The sequence below is a fragment of the Vipera berus genome (assembly GCF_964194415.1).
Source record: "Vipera berus genome assembly, chromosome: 2".
Taxonomy (NCBI): Eukaryota; Metazoa; Chordata; class Lepidosauria; order Squamata; family Viperidae; genus Vipera; species Vipera berus.
The window spans coordinates 128,928,105-128,943,417 of record NC_138203.1 but is presented as its reverse complement, the minus strand read 5'-3'; the positions used below and the strand labels follow the sequence as shown (position 1 = coordinate 128,943,417).

The following is a 15,313-nucleotide window of genomic DNA, read 5'->3' as shown; positions in this document are numbered from 1 at the left end:
CCTGGGAGTAATTGTTCTGGGTCCCCAGCCCAAAGAATGGTTGAATAATCAAAAGGATCACATGGATCGATGCTTTGTGTTCACAGAGGTACATTGAATCAATCGCTTATTCCACAAGTCTTTTGTCCTGCACTCATTGACAAAAAAAAAGAGGCAAAGGGCAGATTTTTCTCACCTGATACAGTTAGAAGAAAGCTCTGTGTTTCTATATATTGTCTGTTCCAGACCTTGCCAAGTCCTGTAAGTGACCCCTTGAAGTTTGTCTTTCAACATTTTAACTCCAGACTCACCACTTGGAGAAACCTAAGTAGGTGCAATCAGGGATTTCCTGGTTTTCAGGTGAAGTTTTCTTCTCTCTCTCCTCCCCCCCCCAATAACCACATGAAGTCTAGTTTAGGGTCATGTTCAATGCTGTATGTTTACTTTCTTACAATGACAAGAAACTGCACTGCCCATTTTTGATCCGATACAATAAAAACTGTTTCCAGATCATCAGATCCTGTCAGTCTAGGGATGGCATTGTAATTTCTCTACTCAAGGATTTCATTTGGGAAGGGAGAACACCAGAATCTGCCAGATACCACCCAAAAAAAAAGACATTGAGCAAAACCAAATCCATTATTTTGCATGTTGCATCTGAAATTAATGGCTGTTTTTTTTTCCTGCTAGGGTGCTTCTGAAAAAAGCATTGCTATTCACAGCACTCCGACTCAATTCTTGCTTCATCTATTCCTCACATCCATGTGGCAAGGGGGAGCTACAGTGGGAAGGTTCACGCTGCTGCGCGGCAGGACAGATCTGCATTGTGTTGCTGACGCTGGAGGAATGTGAATATGTATGTGAATGCCATCAAATGTCTGAAAAATAATTCTGCTCTTGGCTGCGAGGAAAGAAAAAAAAAAGCAACGTACTTGGGACTATAGCAAAGGCTCAATTTACTGGGTGGCTTAGATCCAGCACATGGTATATATTTTACATCCTTCTTCCATAACTTGCCCGGCTTCCCCCAAACATACAATCTCACTACGAGCAGTAAGACCCCTTTGAACATGACAAATGTCCCGTGTGGAAGATGCTCCAATTTAGGAATGTGTGGATTGTCGTCATGGGTGCCTCTCACTCACACGCTGGGAGGCTGCGACTGAACGCAACTTTCCAGCACATGCAGACAGCAATGGATACGAAAGCAAAAGAGATATGCACATTTCACACGAAGTGCCTTTCATCCATAGAAAACTGGTTGTGCCAGCATCAGCTGCCTCTCTGGATGAAATTAGAATTAGCTATCTTCCAGCATTCCATGAAGATTGGATATAGCTATGGAAGATATTAACTCCTCATTTGAATAATGAGGCCCTTGCATAGGCACTTGTGTTGTTGCTTTAACAGGTACAGAAAAAGAAACCCCCCAAAAATGAAAGTTACAGGAAATTCAAATGCCACATACTGGTTGGGGTAATAGAGGAACAATCTATCTTGCTCACAGTATCCATCCCCCATTCCCCACCCCGGAAGTTTACTCTTTGGAATAAGGCTGCCTATTTTTATGGATCTGGACGAAACCAACCAGCCACAAGCACCACAGGGCTATGCATTTTCATAATGCCTTGATGCTGGAGGAATGGTCAAGTCAAGGACTCAAGTCCACAAGGAGGTGCAATTTGTTCCCACAAAATCCTATGGAAGATAGAACAAAGTTTGTGCCTGTGTGATCTGTGTAATAGTGCAAATTAGGAAGGTCCAAGACCAAAAAGGTGTAATTGGGGCAGTGGTTAGTAGAAACTGGGCTGGGTCAGTTCTATAAAGATGTTGGCTATTGTCTGACATCAAATGTTTGTCTTCTCCATGCATGGTCCAGCTCCTTTGATGATGGGACATCCTCAACCGAGGGACCAAGTTTTGTTTTTAAAAAAGAGAATGACTTGGGCTCCTATACAGCAGGATCACTCTATGGACATCTTTGGTTCTGGAGGGGAAAGGCACCACCCCGACATCCGAGTAAAATGTCCAATTTGGCAGTCCATATAGCTGCTCTCCTGTGTCCTCTGTTTCTGCTGCTTGCATTGGCAGAATTGTGCACATGGTAACACCCCAGGGGTAGCTATTAATCCTGGAAGGTCTGCCACATGCCTCCTTCCGCAGAGCCTCTCTGCCTGCACTTGGAGTCAGTTTTTCAGCTTTGTGGCTGAGGGTAATATGGGCTGTGCAGCAGATGGGAGCCAGGACTGTGATACAAGTGACAAGCCACAAAGAATTATGTGTTCTTGGTAGATGACAGAACAGCTCTTCATTGGTTCATGGGTTCTTCTTCCATTGGTTCTCCTTGCCGCCTAAAACAGAAGAAGCCAGGACATTAAGGATTAGGAAAAGACAAAGATCAAGTCCCAGCTAAGTCACTTGCTTGGAGATAAACTGGTCAAACATTCATTCCCTCTTCCTGGGGATGCTTGGGACTTGTAGTTCTGGGAGAGGGAGGGAGTCAACGGAAGCAGAGAGATCTGTCTGTCAGAATGCTGAGTTGCCCCAGGGACCTATCTACCACCAACTGCATCGTAATGCACTGGTAACATAAAGTCTGTAGTGTGCCTCACATAGGATTGCTCTTGAAGTGCAGAATGTAGCAGAAATTGCCCCAAATACAACAGGATGGAAGAGTATTTACATGCTTGTATTAAATAGCTTGGGGATGTTTCCAGGATAAAGGTCAGTCTGACCTTAGGGTAAATTCATTTCTGCCCCTTAGATTTGGCTCTGGAAAGCTACTTAGAGGCATGAAGTAAAATAAGCAGGAACTGATTAGTTTGGGCTAACCCTGTCTTCCCTAGCCATGTTTCTTCCACACGACTGCACAGCTGCCACACTAAATTCACTCTATCCTCCCAACAGTCTGAAAAGGTAGACCGGACCCAAGCCACGGGGGAGCATGAACTTAAATTCATGTTTCCCAGATCCAAATCAAACACCATTATTTGTGATGCTTTGTCCAAAACGGTGGCTCTCCCCTTTGTGGGACAGATTTGATCAACTCTGCATTGCCTCCCTGAGCTGCAACCTGGACTGGCTCATCTTGCAGGCCGATGCACCGCAGCTATTTTTCAAGACCAATTGGCGAGAAGTCCCAACGTCTTGAAAGTGCAGCTGCATGCAGCTGGTAATGGGAAATCTTCCTTCTGCTCTTTTGGCGGGGAGCGTTGAATTAAAATGTCCCAACAGGCAAATAGTTCTTCAAAATAAAAATGGGGATGTGATGGGGTTGGCCTTTCATTAGTGCTGTTGCCCAAGGCATTTGGACTTGAGATGCATCTCTCACTCAGGTAGGTTAGTCTCGGCAACCTAGCTTGAACATTTGATACCTTTGTCTTTCCCAATAGCCACACTGCAAACTGGAGGTCTGTTTTAATGATTAAGGGACACACTCACTTTTTTTCTGCCATTACAGAAAGCGAGGCCAGTGCTGTCACTGTTTCCACCTCTTCCACATCGTGACGTTGGGCTTCCAAAACTGAATATCCTACAGTGGAGGCAAAACGACGTACAGAGCTCCAGTACTGGCCTGGAAGAGAAAAGGTAGGATGTCCATTATGGCACATGATGCACAGAGGGACTCACATTCAATCCATAAGTCAGTCAGTCAATCAATCAATCAATCAATCAATCAATCAATCAGAAAAGAGCTGGAAGGTCTTCTAGTCCAGCCCCCTGCTCAAGCAGGAGAACCTATATCATTTCAGATAAATGGTTGTCCAATCTCTTCTTAAAAGCTTCCAGCGATGAAGCAACCACAACGTTTGAAAGCAAGCTGTTCCACTGATTAATTGTCCTCACTGTTAGGAAGTTTCTCCTTAATTCCAGGTTGCTTCTCTCCTTGGTCAGTTTCCATCCATTGTTTCTTGTCCTGCCCTCTGGTGCTTTGGAAAATAAGTTGACCCCCCCTCCTTTGTGGTAGCCTCTCAAATACTGGAATACTGCTATCGTGTCCCCCTTATTTCTTCTTTTCTCTAGATTCAGATGTAAGTGTATTGAGTCAAACAGTGTATCCAAGAAACCAAACTAAGGGGACTTGTTTTAAGCTCCATACCCACCATGCTGTATGTAATCAGATGTGTTGTAACAGCACAGGGTGATAGTTAAAGGCTCACTACAGCAAGTTTGCAACATACCCTGTGCTTTCTACCCCTTTCCCAACACCAGCTGTGTTCTAGCTAATCTAGATCTAGGCTCTCCAGGAACAACTCAGATTAAAAAAATGTTGCAGTATGAAATTCAGACTGCAAGCTGAACACAATCAAAAGAATCTACATTTCTTCCAGGGATCCTAAAGTTGCATGGGCAATTTCATCCTTGTCTCCTGGAATTCTTTACTTTTCATCGACAATCCTTTGAGGCCGACTGAGCTGAGTGATTTTGACTTGCAGCTGAGTCTCTCAGGCTCTAATTTGTCACTGTACCATTATTCCATTTCTTTATTACTGCTTTACTAAGAACAATATCATTACATTCAAGGATTTGTTAAATACATTGCTTGCTTGTGTCAGAAGCACCGAGGCGCTTCCGGGTTGAATAAGCCGGTAGCATCACCATTTTCTATAAAATATATAATATAGGCACAGTAAAGAAAGAGGCCTTGCTCAAAGGCCCAAAGTCTATAAGATCTTTGCTCACAAGCTACTTTCCAAAGCAGAAGAGAGATGGAAATAACAAATGCAAATAATAATAATAACAATAATCTGGAAAAATGTACTCTTCTTTGAAACATTCAGGCAAGAAAAGCTACGGTAGACCACCTCTTGTTTTATGAAAGTTGCTATGACGTTTTCCCACTGGTCTGCTTTTTCCCAGGTTCTCCTCAGCCTGAAAATTCATGCCAGATTCGATAGAAACTAACAACCGATTACATGGATTGACTCAGACATGTCAAACCCGTGACGTCACGTGACGTTGCGCAACGTATCGGGAGGGTTTTGCCATTGCCGGCAATGGGGTGGGCGCGGCTTCCAGATGATGTGTCTGGCCCGCGGGCCGGCAGTTTGACACTCCTGGATTGACTGGATAAATTGTCAAATATGCCCCACTTGACCCTTTTCAATAATAATAATAATTGCTAATTATTTTTGACTGAGGTATATATTTTCCTACAAACAGTAGGCACTGCTCGTCATTGTCTGTGAGAATGTCCTTGGGAGACAAGAGGAGGAGCAGCATACTAGGCAGAAGTAAGGCAGATTTACCCACAAAAGGAACGGATGTGTGGCCAATGTCTCAGAAATGGCCATTCCTAGCTTTCTGGGCTGTAAAGGTGGTGCGGGAGAGATGACATTTTCAGATTGGTAAGATTGATATCAATCCTCAGAGGCAGTCCAGACAAGTTCTATCTATAAGTCCTAACATTATTGTAAAGTTACGGTAACAGAATCTTGTACGTCTGAAAATACATCAGTCACCCCTTTGCCATTACAAGGCCCAAGACACTAGGAAGGATCCCTTATGAGATGTTAGTCATGGTCCCCTCATTTCTGCAGGTTAAGCTGCCTCTTATTTGACCACTGCCTTGTCCACCGTGCCTCTTCCTCCGATCTCTCAAAGACATTCCCACAGACCGCCGCAGTGCCAAGCAGTGCTTGTACTATGGTCTTTCCCCCAAAATAAGACCTAACCAGAAAATAAGCCCTAGCATGATTTTTCAGGATGCTCGTAATATAAGCCCTACCCCCCACCAAAAAAACCCCAGTTAAGTTCATTAGACAGATGGATACATATAGTACCATATTTCCCCAAAAATAAGACCTAGTAAGTCTTTTGAAGCAAAGATTAATATAAGACCGGTCTTATTTTGGGGGAAACACAGGTAGTCCTTCTCTTATATATGCCACTCTATACTTGACAATAAGAGCACCCCCTCCACTTACTTTGCACCTGGATTACTACCTCCAAGGAGTGCACGGCATTAGTGCTAGGTTTCTGCTGCAAGATCTCTTCTGGAAGAGGCTCAAGCTGTAGGAATAAAACAGGTTTATCTATAACTGTAAGTCTGGAGCAAGGAGGCAAGAAAAGATGCCATAAGGGGTCAGCAACTGAACTGTTTGCTAAGGTACACTTGCTAAGTTGTGTGCTGAAAAGGAACTGCCAGTAGGCCACAAAACATAAATTTGAAGAAGGATCAGAGCTTGGTACAAGAGGATCATGTCTCTACACCAGGCGGGATCATTTTATTCAGCAAATAAACCAAATAATTTGTTATGGGATTTCCCTGTTGTAGCTCTCTATGAGTAACTAACCTGAACTTCCTTTCTTTCAAATAAAGAGGCGTGTTTAGAACAAGGTATACAAAAACCTCTGGGAAGGATTGCCTGAATGGCAAGCAATTCAACACACATCCAATTATTTATTTGGATGTACACTCACACAGACACATATAAAATATAATAAATAGGGAAAACAGGAGAGGATAAGGGAGGCTCTTTTTTTTCATTCAGGGAAAAGCATGACCTGCAGCTGTATGAAGTTGGCAAAAACAAGGACGGAATGATAAATGGGCATAGATATATAAGTTAGATGTTCAGCCAGGCACCCTGGCCTGTATCTTTGGCTGTCATGGGTGATTAAATTTATCAATGGACAGTTGGCTGGGTAAGGTGGCTGTTAAAACATCTAACTGAGAGAAGACGAGAATCCCAGCCAATTTAAAAGCAGCCATCATTGAAACTTAATTTGGATTGAGAAGTTATTAATATAGGCCAGTGGCCAATATTCTCATCTCAGGAAAAGGTGTGCAAGAAAGTGGTGTTCAATTCAATTCCAGTCACTTTGCAATGAGAATGATGGTTCTCAATCCTTTTTGATCTTCATTCAAACCTGATGTGAAAAGACTTGTTGAGCATTCTGAGGCATGACCCTTGCCAGGAGAAGAATGGGGAGCTTGATTAATTCTCTCGGACATCTAAAGCAGCTCTGGAGGTCCTGCTTCAGTGCCCGGGTGAGGTAATGGTTTGGATGAGGGTGAACCAACCAAGACTCAATCCAGATCAAATATACACTCTCTGAACTGTGGGCGGATAGCCTATAGCCCAGGGGTCTTCAAACTTGGCCCTTTTATGACTTGTGGACTTCAACTCCCAGAATTCCTCAGCCAGCTTTGCTGGCTGAGGAATTCTGGGAGTTGAAGTCCACAAGTCATAAAAGGGCCAAGTTTGAAGACCCCTGCTATAGCCCATCTCCTCCTTGACGCCACTGAGCACAATTGCGTGGCTTGCCCATCTGTGAAGTCTTTTATGGTTTTTCAGTAGCCACCTGATACTGACTGGCAGAACAGATCAATGGTTGCCCCAGCTCATGAGAATGGAAACCCAGTGATCATGATCAGCTTTGCTAAGGTGGAGAACTTTTCTAATCACCCTGCCTAACATTCCCAGAGCCGAGAGGGACTAAATTTTATTTTTCTTCGCAAGGAATCTTCTAAAAAACCCCCCCCACACACACACAACAAACCACTGTTTCTGACACCTGCAGACATCTGCAATGGGGGAGGGGGGAATCTCCATGGTTTTCCCTTTCCTCTGGGTGACTCTGTTTCAATAGGACTGGGAGGAATGGGGATGAATCTGTGCATGGATTTATTTTTATTTATTTATTATTTATTTTTATTACATTTATATCCCGCCCTTCTCCGAAGACTCAGGGCGGCTTACAAGCTTAGCAGTAGCCTTCATTCTATGTATATGCCTGCTTATTAGGGCTTTCACACACACCCCAAGCGGCATTATTACAAAGTCAGCTTAATTGCCCCCAACAATCTGGGTCCTCATTTTACCTACCTCGGAAGGATGGAAGGCTGAGTCAACCTTGAGCTTGGTGGGATGGGAACCTGCACTAATTGCAGGCAGCTGTTGTTACTTAAGGAGGCATTAGCCCACTGCTCCACCAAGGCTCTTATATGGTGTTATAGAAAGGGGATGGTGCTGGCTTATATTTAAGAAAGGATGGTGTTATAGAAAGGGGCTCCCTGTGTACATGGGCACCCCACTTCTGAACCAGGAACTGATAGTAAGTATCATGAGGCTCCCAAATGACTCACCAAGTTATTATTTGGAGCTGGAGTGGTCTTATATGCCCTTTAAAAGCCAAAAGAGCCTCTTTGATTCAAAGGTCTTCTGATTGGAATTAGTTAAGCCAGCTCAAATGCTTAGGCTGAGTTTTCTTTGCTAGAAATGGCCACTCAGCATGTTGCAACATGGTGCATCTATAAAGTGAACGGCTGCCAGACTACTAAAGGGGATTGGCACAGTCTGTCGGTCTCTTTCTTGGCCTGGGGGTTCCTTTACACAGATCCATCTTGTGACACCACTCCTGGACCAGAGGTTCTTCTTCTTGGCCATTCAGGCCATGGCCACCTCCTGGATGGATTAGTGGGGCTGCCCTTGAAGACCATCCAGAAATTACAACTGGGCCAGGGTTTGCCCATATTACACCAACTGCTGTGTGAGCAGCACTGGCTTCCAGGTTTTTTCCCCTGGGTGCAATTCAAGATGCTGGTTATCACCTTTAAAGTCCAAAAAGGCACAGGGCCAGGTAATTTGTGAAACGGCCTTTTTCTGAAGGTCTCTACTGGCTCCACCACATGAGAAAGGTGGCAGGTGCACCACGTTCCTTCCCTTAAATATCATCCTCTGCAGGACCTAGGAAGCATCTCTTCTCCATAGCTGACGTTGCCTTTTTCTCAGGGATCTGGCAAACTCCTACCTGCAAGGCCTGGAACAGTTGGCTCTTCCCACAAGTATTGGAATAGAATGCAACTGGAGGACAGCCAGGTGGAACGCTGATGTTTGGGAGAGCGTTGCCCCAGAAGGTCGGGAGGTTTTATTTTATTTGTTTTTTTTAAAAATGTTTTTGATTTGTGAGCCACCAAGGCCTGTGCATCATAATATGGGTAGCTATAAAAGTAACTAAAATAAATGAAAAAGAGTGTGATGGCTTGTCTGGTTAGGATGCTGGGTTGGAGGATAGCAAGCCCATGTTTGAGACCCGAGAGCTGCTGCATGGTGGGGTGAGCTCCTGTCATTTGCTCCAGCTCTAGCAGCCCCCATGGGCGTCTCCCAGGCAATGGTGACGTCACCAGCTAATCCTTTCAACTCGGAAGCTCCTAAAATACTGCCTCCGACATGAATGGGAATTAAAAATAATTATTTTAAAAATAATTTAAAATAATTAATTTTTTTAAAAAAAAATAAAAATAAAACTTTTCCTACTGGCGGTCATCTACTTTGTACATTTTTTTTTCCACATTACAACTGCTATGGACAACCAAAGGAACCCTGAGGATGAATGACCATATTTATTTATGGCTGGTCGTGCAATTGAAATAAGAGAGTCAAAGTAAGTCTCTAAGGCAGGGGTGTCAAACTCAATTTCATTGAGGGCCGCATCAGCATTGCGGCTGCCCTCAGGGGGCTGGGTGGGTATGGCCAGGGTGGGCGTGGCCTACTGGGTGGGCGTGGCTAGAGTGCGTATGGCCTACTGGGTGGGCGTGGCCAGCTCTACATCGTTCGCATCAAGGGTGCCTATGGGGGCCTGGGCAGGAGTGGGACAGATCTGAGGGTCTCTGGGCCAGGGCCAAGGCAGTGGGGGCCGTTCCCTCACTTTTTCCAGGATGGTTTCGCAGGCCACATGAAACCACTTCGCGGGCCAGATCCGGCCCCCGGGCCTTGTGTTTGACATGTCTGATCTAAGAGGTGGGAGGAGCATTCTTCAGCAAAGTACTTGCTGGGGTATAACAATGGAGAAGTTTATCTGCCTTTCTGTGAGCATCCCAAAGCACCCATTTGCATGGCTGTTACAGAAAGGGAATGTCTTGAAAATATTGGGACTCTTACATTGTATTTATTGATTTATTAGTCACATTTATATAGCCGTATTTCCAATGTTCCATTTACAACCCTGAAAGCTGGTAAGTGACCTTGAGCAATCTCTTCTCCCAAACTAAACTTTGTCATTGGAAAAACAGTGTGGAATGGGAAAATAATCATATATTGCCCTAAATTCCACGCAGATGATCATAAAAATCCGGAAATCTGGACAGGATGCTTGTCATATTAGCATCTGCTTCTCTTTTTTTTGGAGGTATAACGGATTTTATGTACCATCTTTCAAGCAAGTCAAATGTTCCTTCATAAGAGAAAGATTAATAAGTGTATCAAGAATTATCGGGATTATGGCATATCTCATCTGATTAGTCCAATTTGTCTGGGCATGCTGATGTATTCCTAGGCTTTGCTTTCTGCTCCTTCATACTTTTGCTATGGTTTTGTATCTTTACATTTAGTTACGTTTTTGAATCAGACTCTTTTTAACTGCTTGATTGGTCAATGTTTTTCTGAAGCTTTTAGAGCGCTACACAAGGCAGTAGCTATAGTCACTCATAGGGCAGTGTTAGCGAACTTTTTAGAGTGCCCAAACTGCAACCCCAAACCCATTTATGTATCGTCAGGTGTCGGGTGGGCATGGCCCATTGGGTGGGCGTGGCTGCTGTGGTAACGGCAGACTGGGTGGGACTAAAAAGTTCAATCCATCAATTCCAACTTTGCGAGATCTTTTTTTCCTGCGAGAAGTTGAAATTGATTGAACCTTTTTTTTCTGTATACGGCGGTGAAGGCCTAAAGCGAAAAGGCTTTATAAAACCCAGCTGAAGGCCTAGGACTGGGCCGAGGGCACGCGTGCCAACAGAGAGGGCTCTGTGTGCCACCTGTGGCACCCGAGCCATAGGTTCGCCACCACGGCCATAGGGAAAAAAAGCCAGCCTTTGGAATGTTTTGAGGTGCCCCTTTTTAAAAAATTCTGTCTAGCAGAAACCTAGTGCTAAAAACCATTTCTATGACATTCTGCTCTGGATTCTCCCAACGGCCAAATCTCCATCTAGCTCCACTCACCTCGTTACCCAGCAGAGCAGACACACAGGCCTCTGAGGCATCGCAAATGGCAGTCAAGTCATGGCCTCCTTCCAGGGCTAGAACAAGAGCCCCACCAGCCACTTTCATCAACTGCCTGGTCATATAACCAAAACCTGCAGAGGAAACCAAAAGAAACCAGGGCATCAGACCTGTCTGGTAGGGTCTCTCCTAGAAAAGACAAGAGTATCAGCCCTTCCTGGCTGTGACAGTGGACGTCTTTTCCTCAAAAAACAAAAACAAAAACTCAGAAGAGAAACCTTTGCTTCTAGCCAAATTTTCTAGCTCCCATATTTATTTATTTATTTATTTTAATTCCATTTATATCCCGCCCTTCTCCGAAGACTCAGGGCGGCTTACAAGCTTAGCAGTAGCCTTCATTCTATGTATATGCCTGCTTATTAGGGCTTTCATACACCCCCCAAGCGGCATTATTACAAAGTCAGCTTAATTGCCCCCAACAATCTGGGTCCCTTCTCCTGCTACAGAAGATGTCCTGTAGGCTCAGCGAGGATTCTATTGTGCCCTTGTTCTGCATCTGGAAAGAGTTAGCTGGACATTACAAGACAAGGCCAGCCCACACGACTCATCTTTGTCATAATTGGGTTTCCTTTCACATGCTTCTAAAGAAACATGAAAGAAAGCTTGAAGAAAGCCATCGTGTGGTAAGATGTGCTCTCTGGCACATTCCCTCTTAATGACCATTCAACCAACTCTCTAGATCAGGGGTCCCCAACCCCCGGTCTGTGGACCGGCACTGGGCTGCAGCATGCCAGCAACTGGGCCGCACAAACAAGCAAAGCCACGCCCCCTCCACTCCATGGAAAAAGTCTCCACAGAACCGATCCCTGGTGCCCAAAAGGTTGGAGACCTCTGCTCTAGATATTGCCCGAGAGATGCCGCAGAGTCTGTAGACAACAGCTGGACAGATGTTCTCTCTGGGCAAAGAGTAAATTGCTCATTCTCCCATTAGAATGTCCACTACTTTTCCCGGTTAACTGCCGCCCTGAAGGACCCTTACATTTGGCTGAGACTTTGTAACCCCCTAGTGGAGGAGGATGGCCATCGGCTGCATCAAAGCCTGCAGATACCAGCACCACATCCGGGGAGAACTCTTGGGCAATTGGCATCACCACCGTCCTGCAAAGGAGGAGGAAATTAAATTAAATTCAAAAATTAAATTAAATCAGGATGATTTAGCATCAGTGACTCTCTAGATTCCCGGATGCTTCAGACTATTATTCACAACATAAAACATTGCCTTCCTTAGGCACACTGACGGGGTATGATTAAAAAACAAACAAACGAACAAAAAAGGTACGATCTTACACATGTATTTTTCCATTTGTATCAGTTCTGTAATGTTGCTAGATCTCCTTTATTATTTATTATTTTTTTAAAAATCACAATACTATATTTCCATGGTACGCTGAAGTATAAATGTGAAAGGACAAGTTATGCCACTAGGATTAGCAACATGGGGGGCACCACAGTGTTATACTAAATAATTTAGGAAATGATGAAAATCACTGAATCTCATGAGGCCCCACAATGACACTGAGGTTGAACCAATCTGGATTTGGCCACTGCCTGGGTGGAAGTGAGGCTAGCTTGAGTGTATTCCTGCCCCGTTGCCCTCCCCCAACCCAATTCATCCTACTTCTTTCAAAGGGACATAAATGCAGCTAATTTTGAAAAATGGGACACCAAAGTATGAGTCTCCAACCACATATGATGCTGAGCCACATACAGTTTTCCCTCAGGAAATTACTTTTTAAAAATCGTTCATACCAGCATTTTTCCATTTTCCTCTTCAGCATTTTTTCCATTAATAAACACATAAACAATTTTGCTCGTGGAAGAAAGCAATTTTAGCAGCAACACCGCCCCCCCCCAAAAAAACCTCTCTGGCAGAGGAAAGGTATAAAACCACCGCTGACCACATTTAATCTTTTTAAACAAACAAACAAAAATATGAAACAAAGATAAACAAATGAAAATAACTTTGGTGAGGAGGTAAACTTAATGCAACTCGGCATGACAGGTGCCTGACCAATGGCCACCACTCCAGGTTCCTGGATGAAGCAAGCACTGGGTGTATAATTTCAGGCTCATCAATTCACAATCTGCAAAACTGCTTCTTCCTCCTGTACCTCCTCCCCACCCCCAAGAAAAGCAGAGTTTTTTGTTTTTTGTTTAAAGAGCAGTCTGTTAATTAGTATCTCACTTCCTCGGGCTACTTTTCAGCCTCGTGGTCTTCCACAGAAAGCCACCACCCAGCCCTCTTTGTGAGACAGTGGAAGTTTAAGGTGGGTTGGAGCAGGTCCCAACCTTGTCAAGGAGGAAGCTGGCTTGGATTTGAACTCATTCCTCAATGCACCGCTGTGCGGAGCCATTCCCAGACCTCATACGCAGAGAGCCCCAACAAGGCCTTCCATCTTGCCCACTGGGACATAAGAGAATCTCATCCATCAGCTAGATCGCATTTGGCAAGCAACTCAAAGAGACATGGGGCCTGGGAGCTGCATTTCTGTGTGGAGCAAAAAGTGGGGATATGTGGGGTAGGGGGAAGAAACTATTTATAGAGCCCTTTTAAGTGCAATCAAAGCACATGTGTTGGGCAGCTGTGGGAGGGTGGCCTTTTGCCAGAGCCCGGCTTGGCACAGTTAGGCCTTGCAATTCAAAATGGAGACCCAGCCAAGTGCTGTGGGTCTCGTTCCTCAGGCCGGAGAAGCTAGCTCTGACCATCTGGCATTCCCAAGCGCTACTAAACACTTGGTTGTGTGGTTTGGGGGGTGTAAGAGGCTCACCAGAACACAGCTCCTCTGCATGCTACAGAGTGGTGATGCAGCAGAGCAATTCAACATGCCAGAGAGCTGCAGCAGTATTTGAGAAAATGATTCTTTTAAAGCAGGGCTCCTCAAACTTGGCCCTTTTATGGCTTGTGGACTTCAACTCCCAGAATTCCTCAGCAGCGTGCCTGGCTGAGGAATTCTGGGAGTTGAAGTCCACAAGTCATAAAAGGGCCAAGTTTGAAGAGCCCTGTTTTAAAGCAAAGGTGGACAACTTGTAGCCCCAAGGCCTTAGGTACTCTTTCTGTAGCCTCTTAGCTGCTTTGTCTATCATAACTACAACCTTAAGGAAGTTTCCAAAACTAAATTTGAGACAGAAGCCCTAAAAGAGGTGAGGAAGTAATATTTCTCTTGAATGGGCTGTAGAACCATATTGCTTTTTTTACATCATTGGTAGCACCATACAATTTGCTAACCGCATTTCATACTCCACACGACCTCTAATTTGGCCTTAGGAAACTCAACTAAGTATGAGCAAGACTGTAACTTTGTTTTTGGCCCTTCAGTTACACAGAGCCACCGTCTCTTACCCCAGTCTTCTCAGCAACATGGGGATTGTAATACTGACCTACTTTACTGGATGGTTGCAGAAAAATTAGCAAAATAATGTCTGTAACAGGAAGGTGACTTGCACACACTCCCAAAAAATGCTATGAGTATGTGGGAAGCTTAGCACAAGTCTTCTTAGCAATTGGGATGATGATGGCATGAGGGAGGACTCTTAACACAGTGCCTCTGTCATTGACTTCACATCCTGGGGAGTATTATAACAGCTTTGGATCACAAAAGCAGGAACTGAACTGGTTTAGTTCAGTTTAGCTTAATGTTTTCAGAAGTTTGGTGGGAGCAGCCAGGACTGTGGGCCAATGGAATGGGGAGAGGAGATGGAGAAAGTGTGTCAGAGCTACCAGCAGAGGTGTGCGTGCAACTTCTGACAACCCAGGAAAGAAAGATTTACAGCCTGATCCTATGTTTATTTGGAAAAAATCCCACTGGACTTCATGAGACTGACTTCCAAGTATAAACACTCTTAGGCTTCCTTCCCTGACTCTGAAGTTTTGCCCGCCCCGTTCCCTGCCTTCCTGTCCCATATGATGAAAACAATCAGCCAAGAAAAACAGGCATGCTTGCAGCCCTTTAGACAATGTTCCTGCATGCTACTAAAAGTAAACTTGTTCAAATAAATCATGCTGCCTACTTTGTTCCTCGGTTCTGATCTTTGGTGCTCGGGCAGCAAAGGGTTTGTATCTTACATCAAACGATAAGCTCAGCTCCAGAATTAGCACAGGAGCTGAGATATTGCAAGGAGGAACAAAGCACACTTAAATCTGGCCTAAAGTGGGAGCAAACTTGCCAGATGCTTTCCTTGAATCATCCTCAACATGACGCCAGATGAAACAAGCTGTCATCTCAGACATCTGGGGAGCACCAGCTTGGAGAAATCTACTCTAACTCAGCTTGCCTGTTCTTTTCTCCCTTCATTCCCCCCCCCCGCTCCGTCCCCCGTTTCTCCCCCACACCCAG

General features: G+C 44.6%; 1 protein-coding gene across 3 annotated transcripts in view; it reads right to left on the bottom strand.

The window, feature by feature from the left end:
- Positions 1-456: 456 nt before the first annotated feature.
- The window catches only part of HDAC7 (histone deacetylase 7), a 252,155-nt gene continuing 237,298 nt past the window's right edge, over positions 457-15,313 (bottom strand). For all 3 annotated transcript variants that reach the window (XM_081321844.1, XM_081321842.1, XM_081321843.1), the window contains 5 exons: positions 11,959-12,077; positions 10,920-11,053; positions 5,907-5,991; positions 3,421-3,553; positions 457-2,330 (listed from right to left, as the gene is read on the bottom strand). In XM_081321844.1, coding sequence (XP_081177970.1) covers positions 2,288-2,330; positions 3,421-3,553; positions 5,907-5,991; positions 10,920-11,053; positions 11,959-12,077 — 514 coding nt within the window. In that variant the 3' untranslated portion in view covers positions 457-2,287. The remainder of the gene's footprint in view (positions 2,331-3,420; positions 3,554-5,906; positions 5,992-10,919; positions 11,054-11,958; positions 12,078-15,313) is intronic.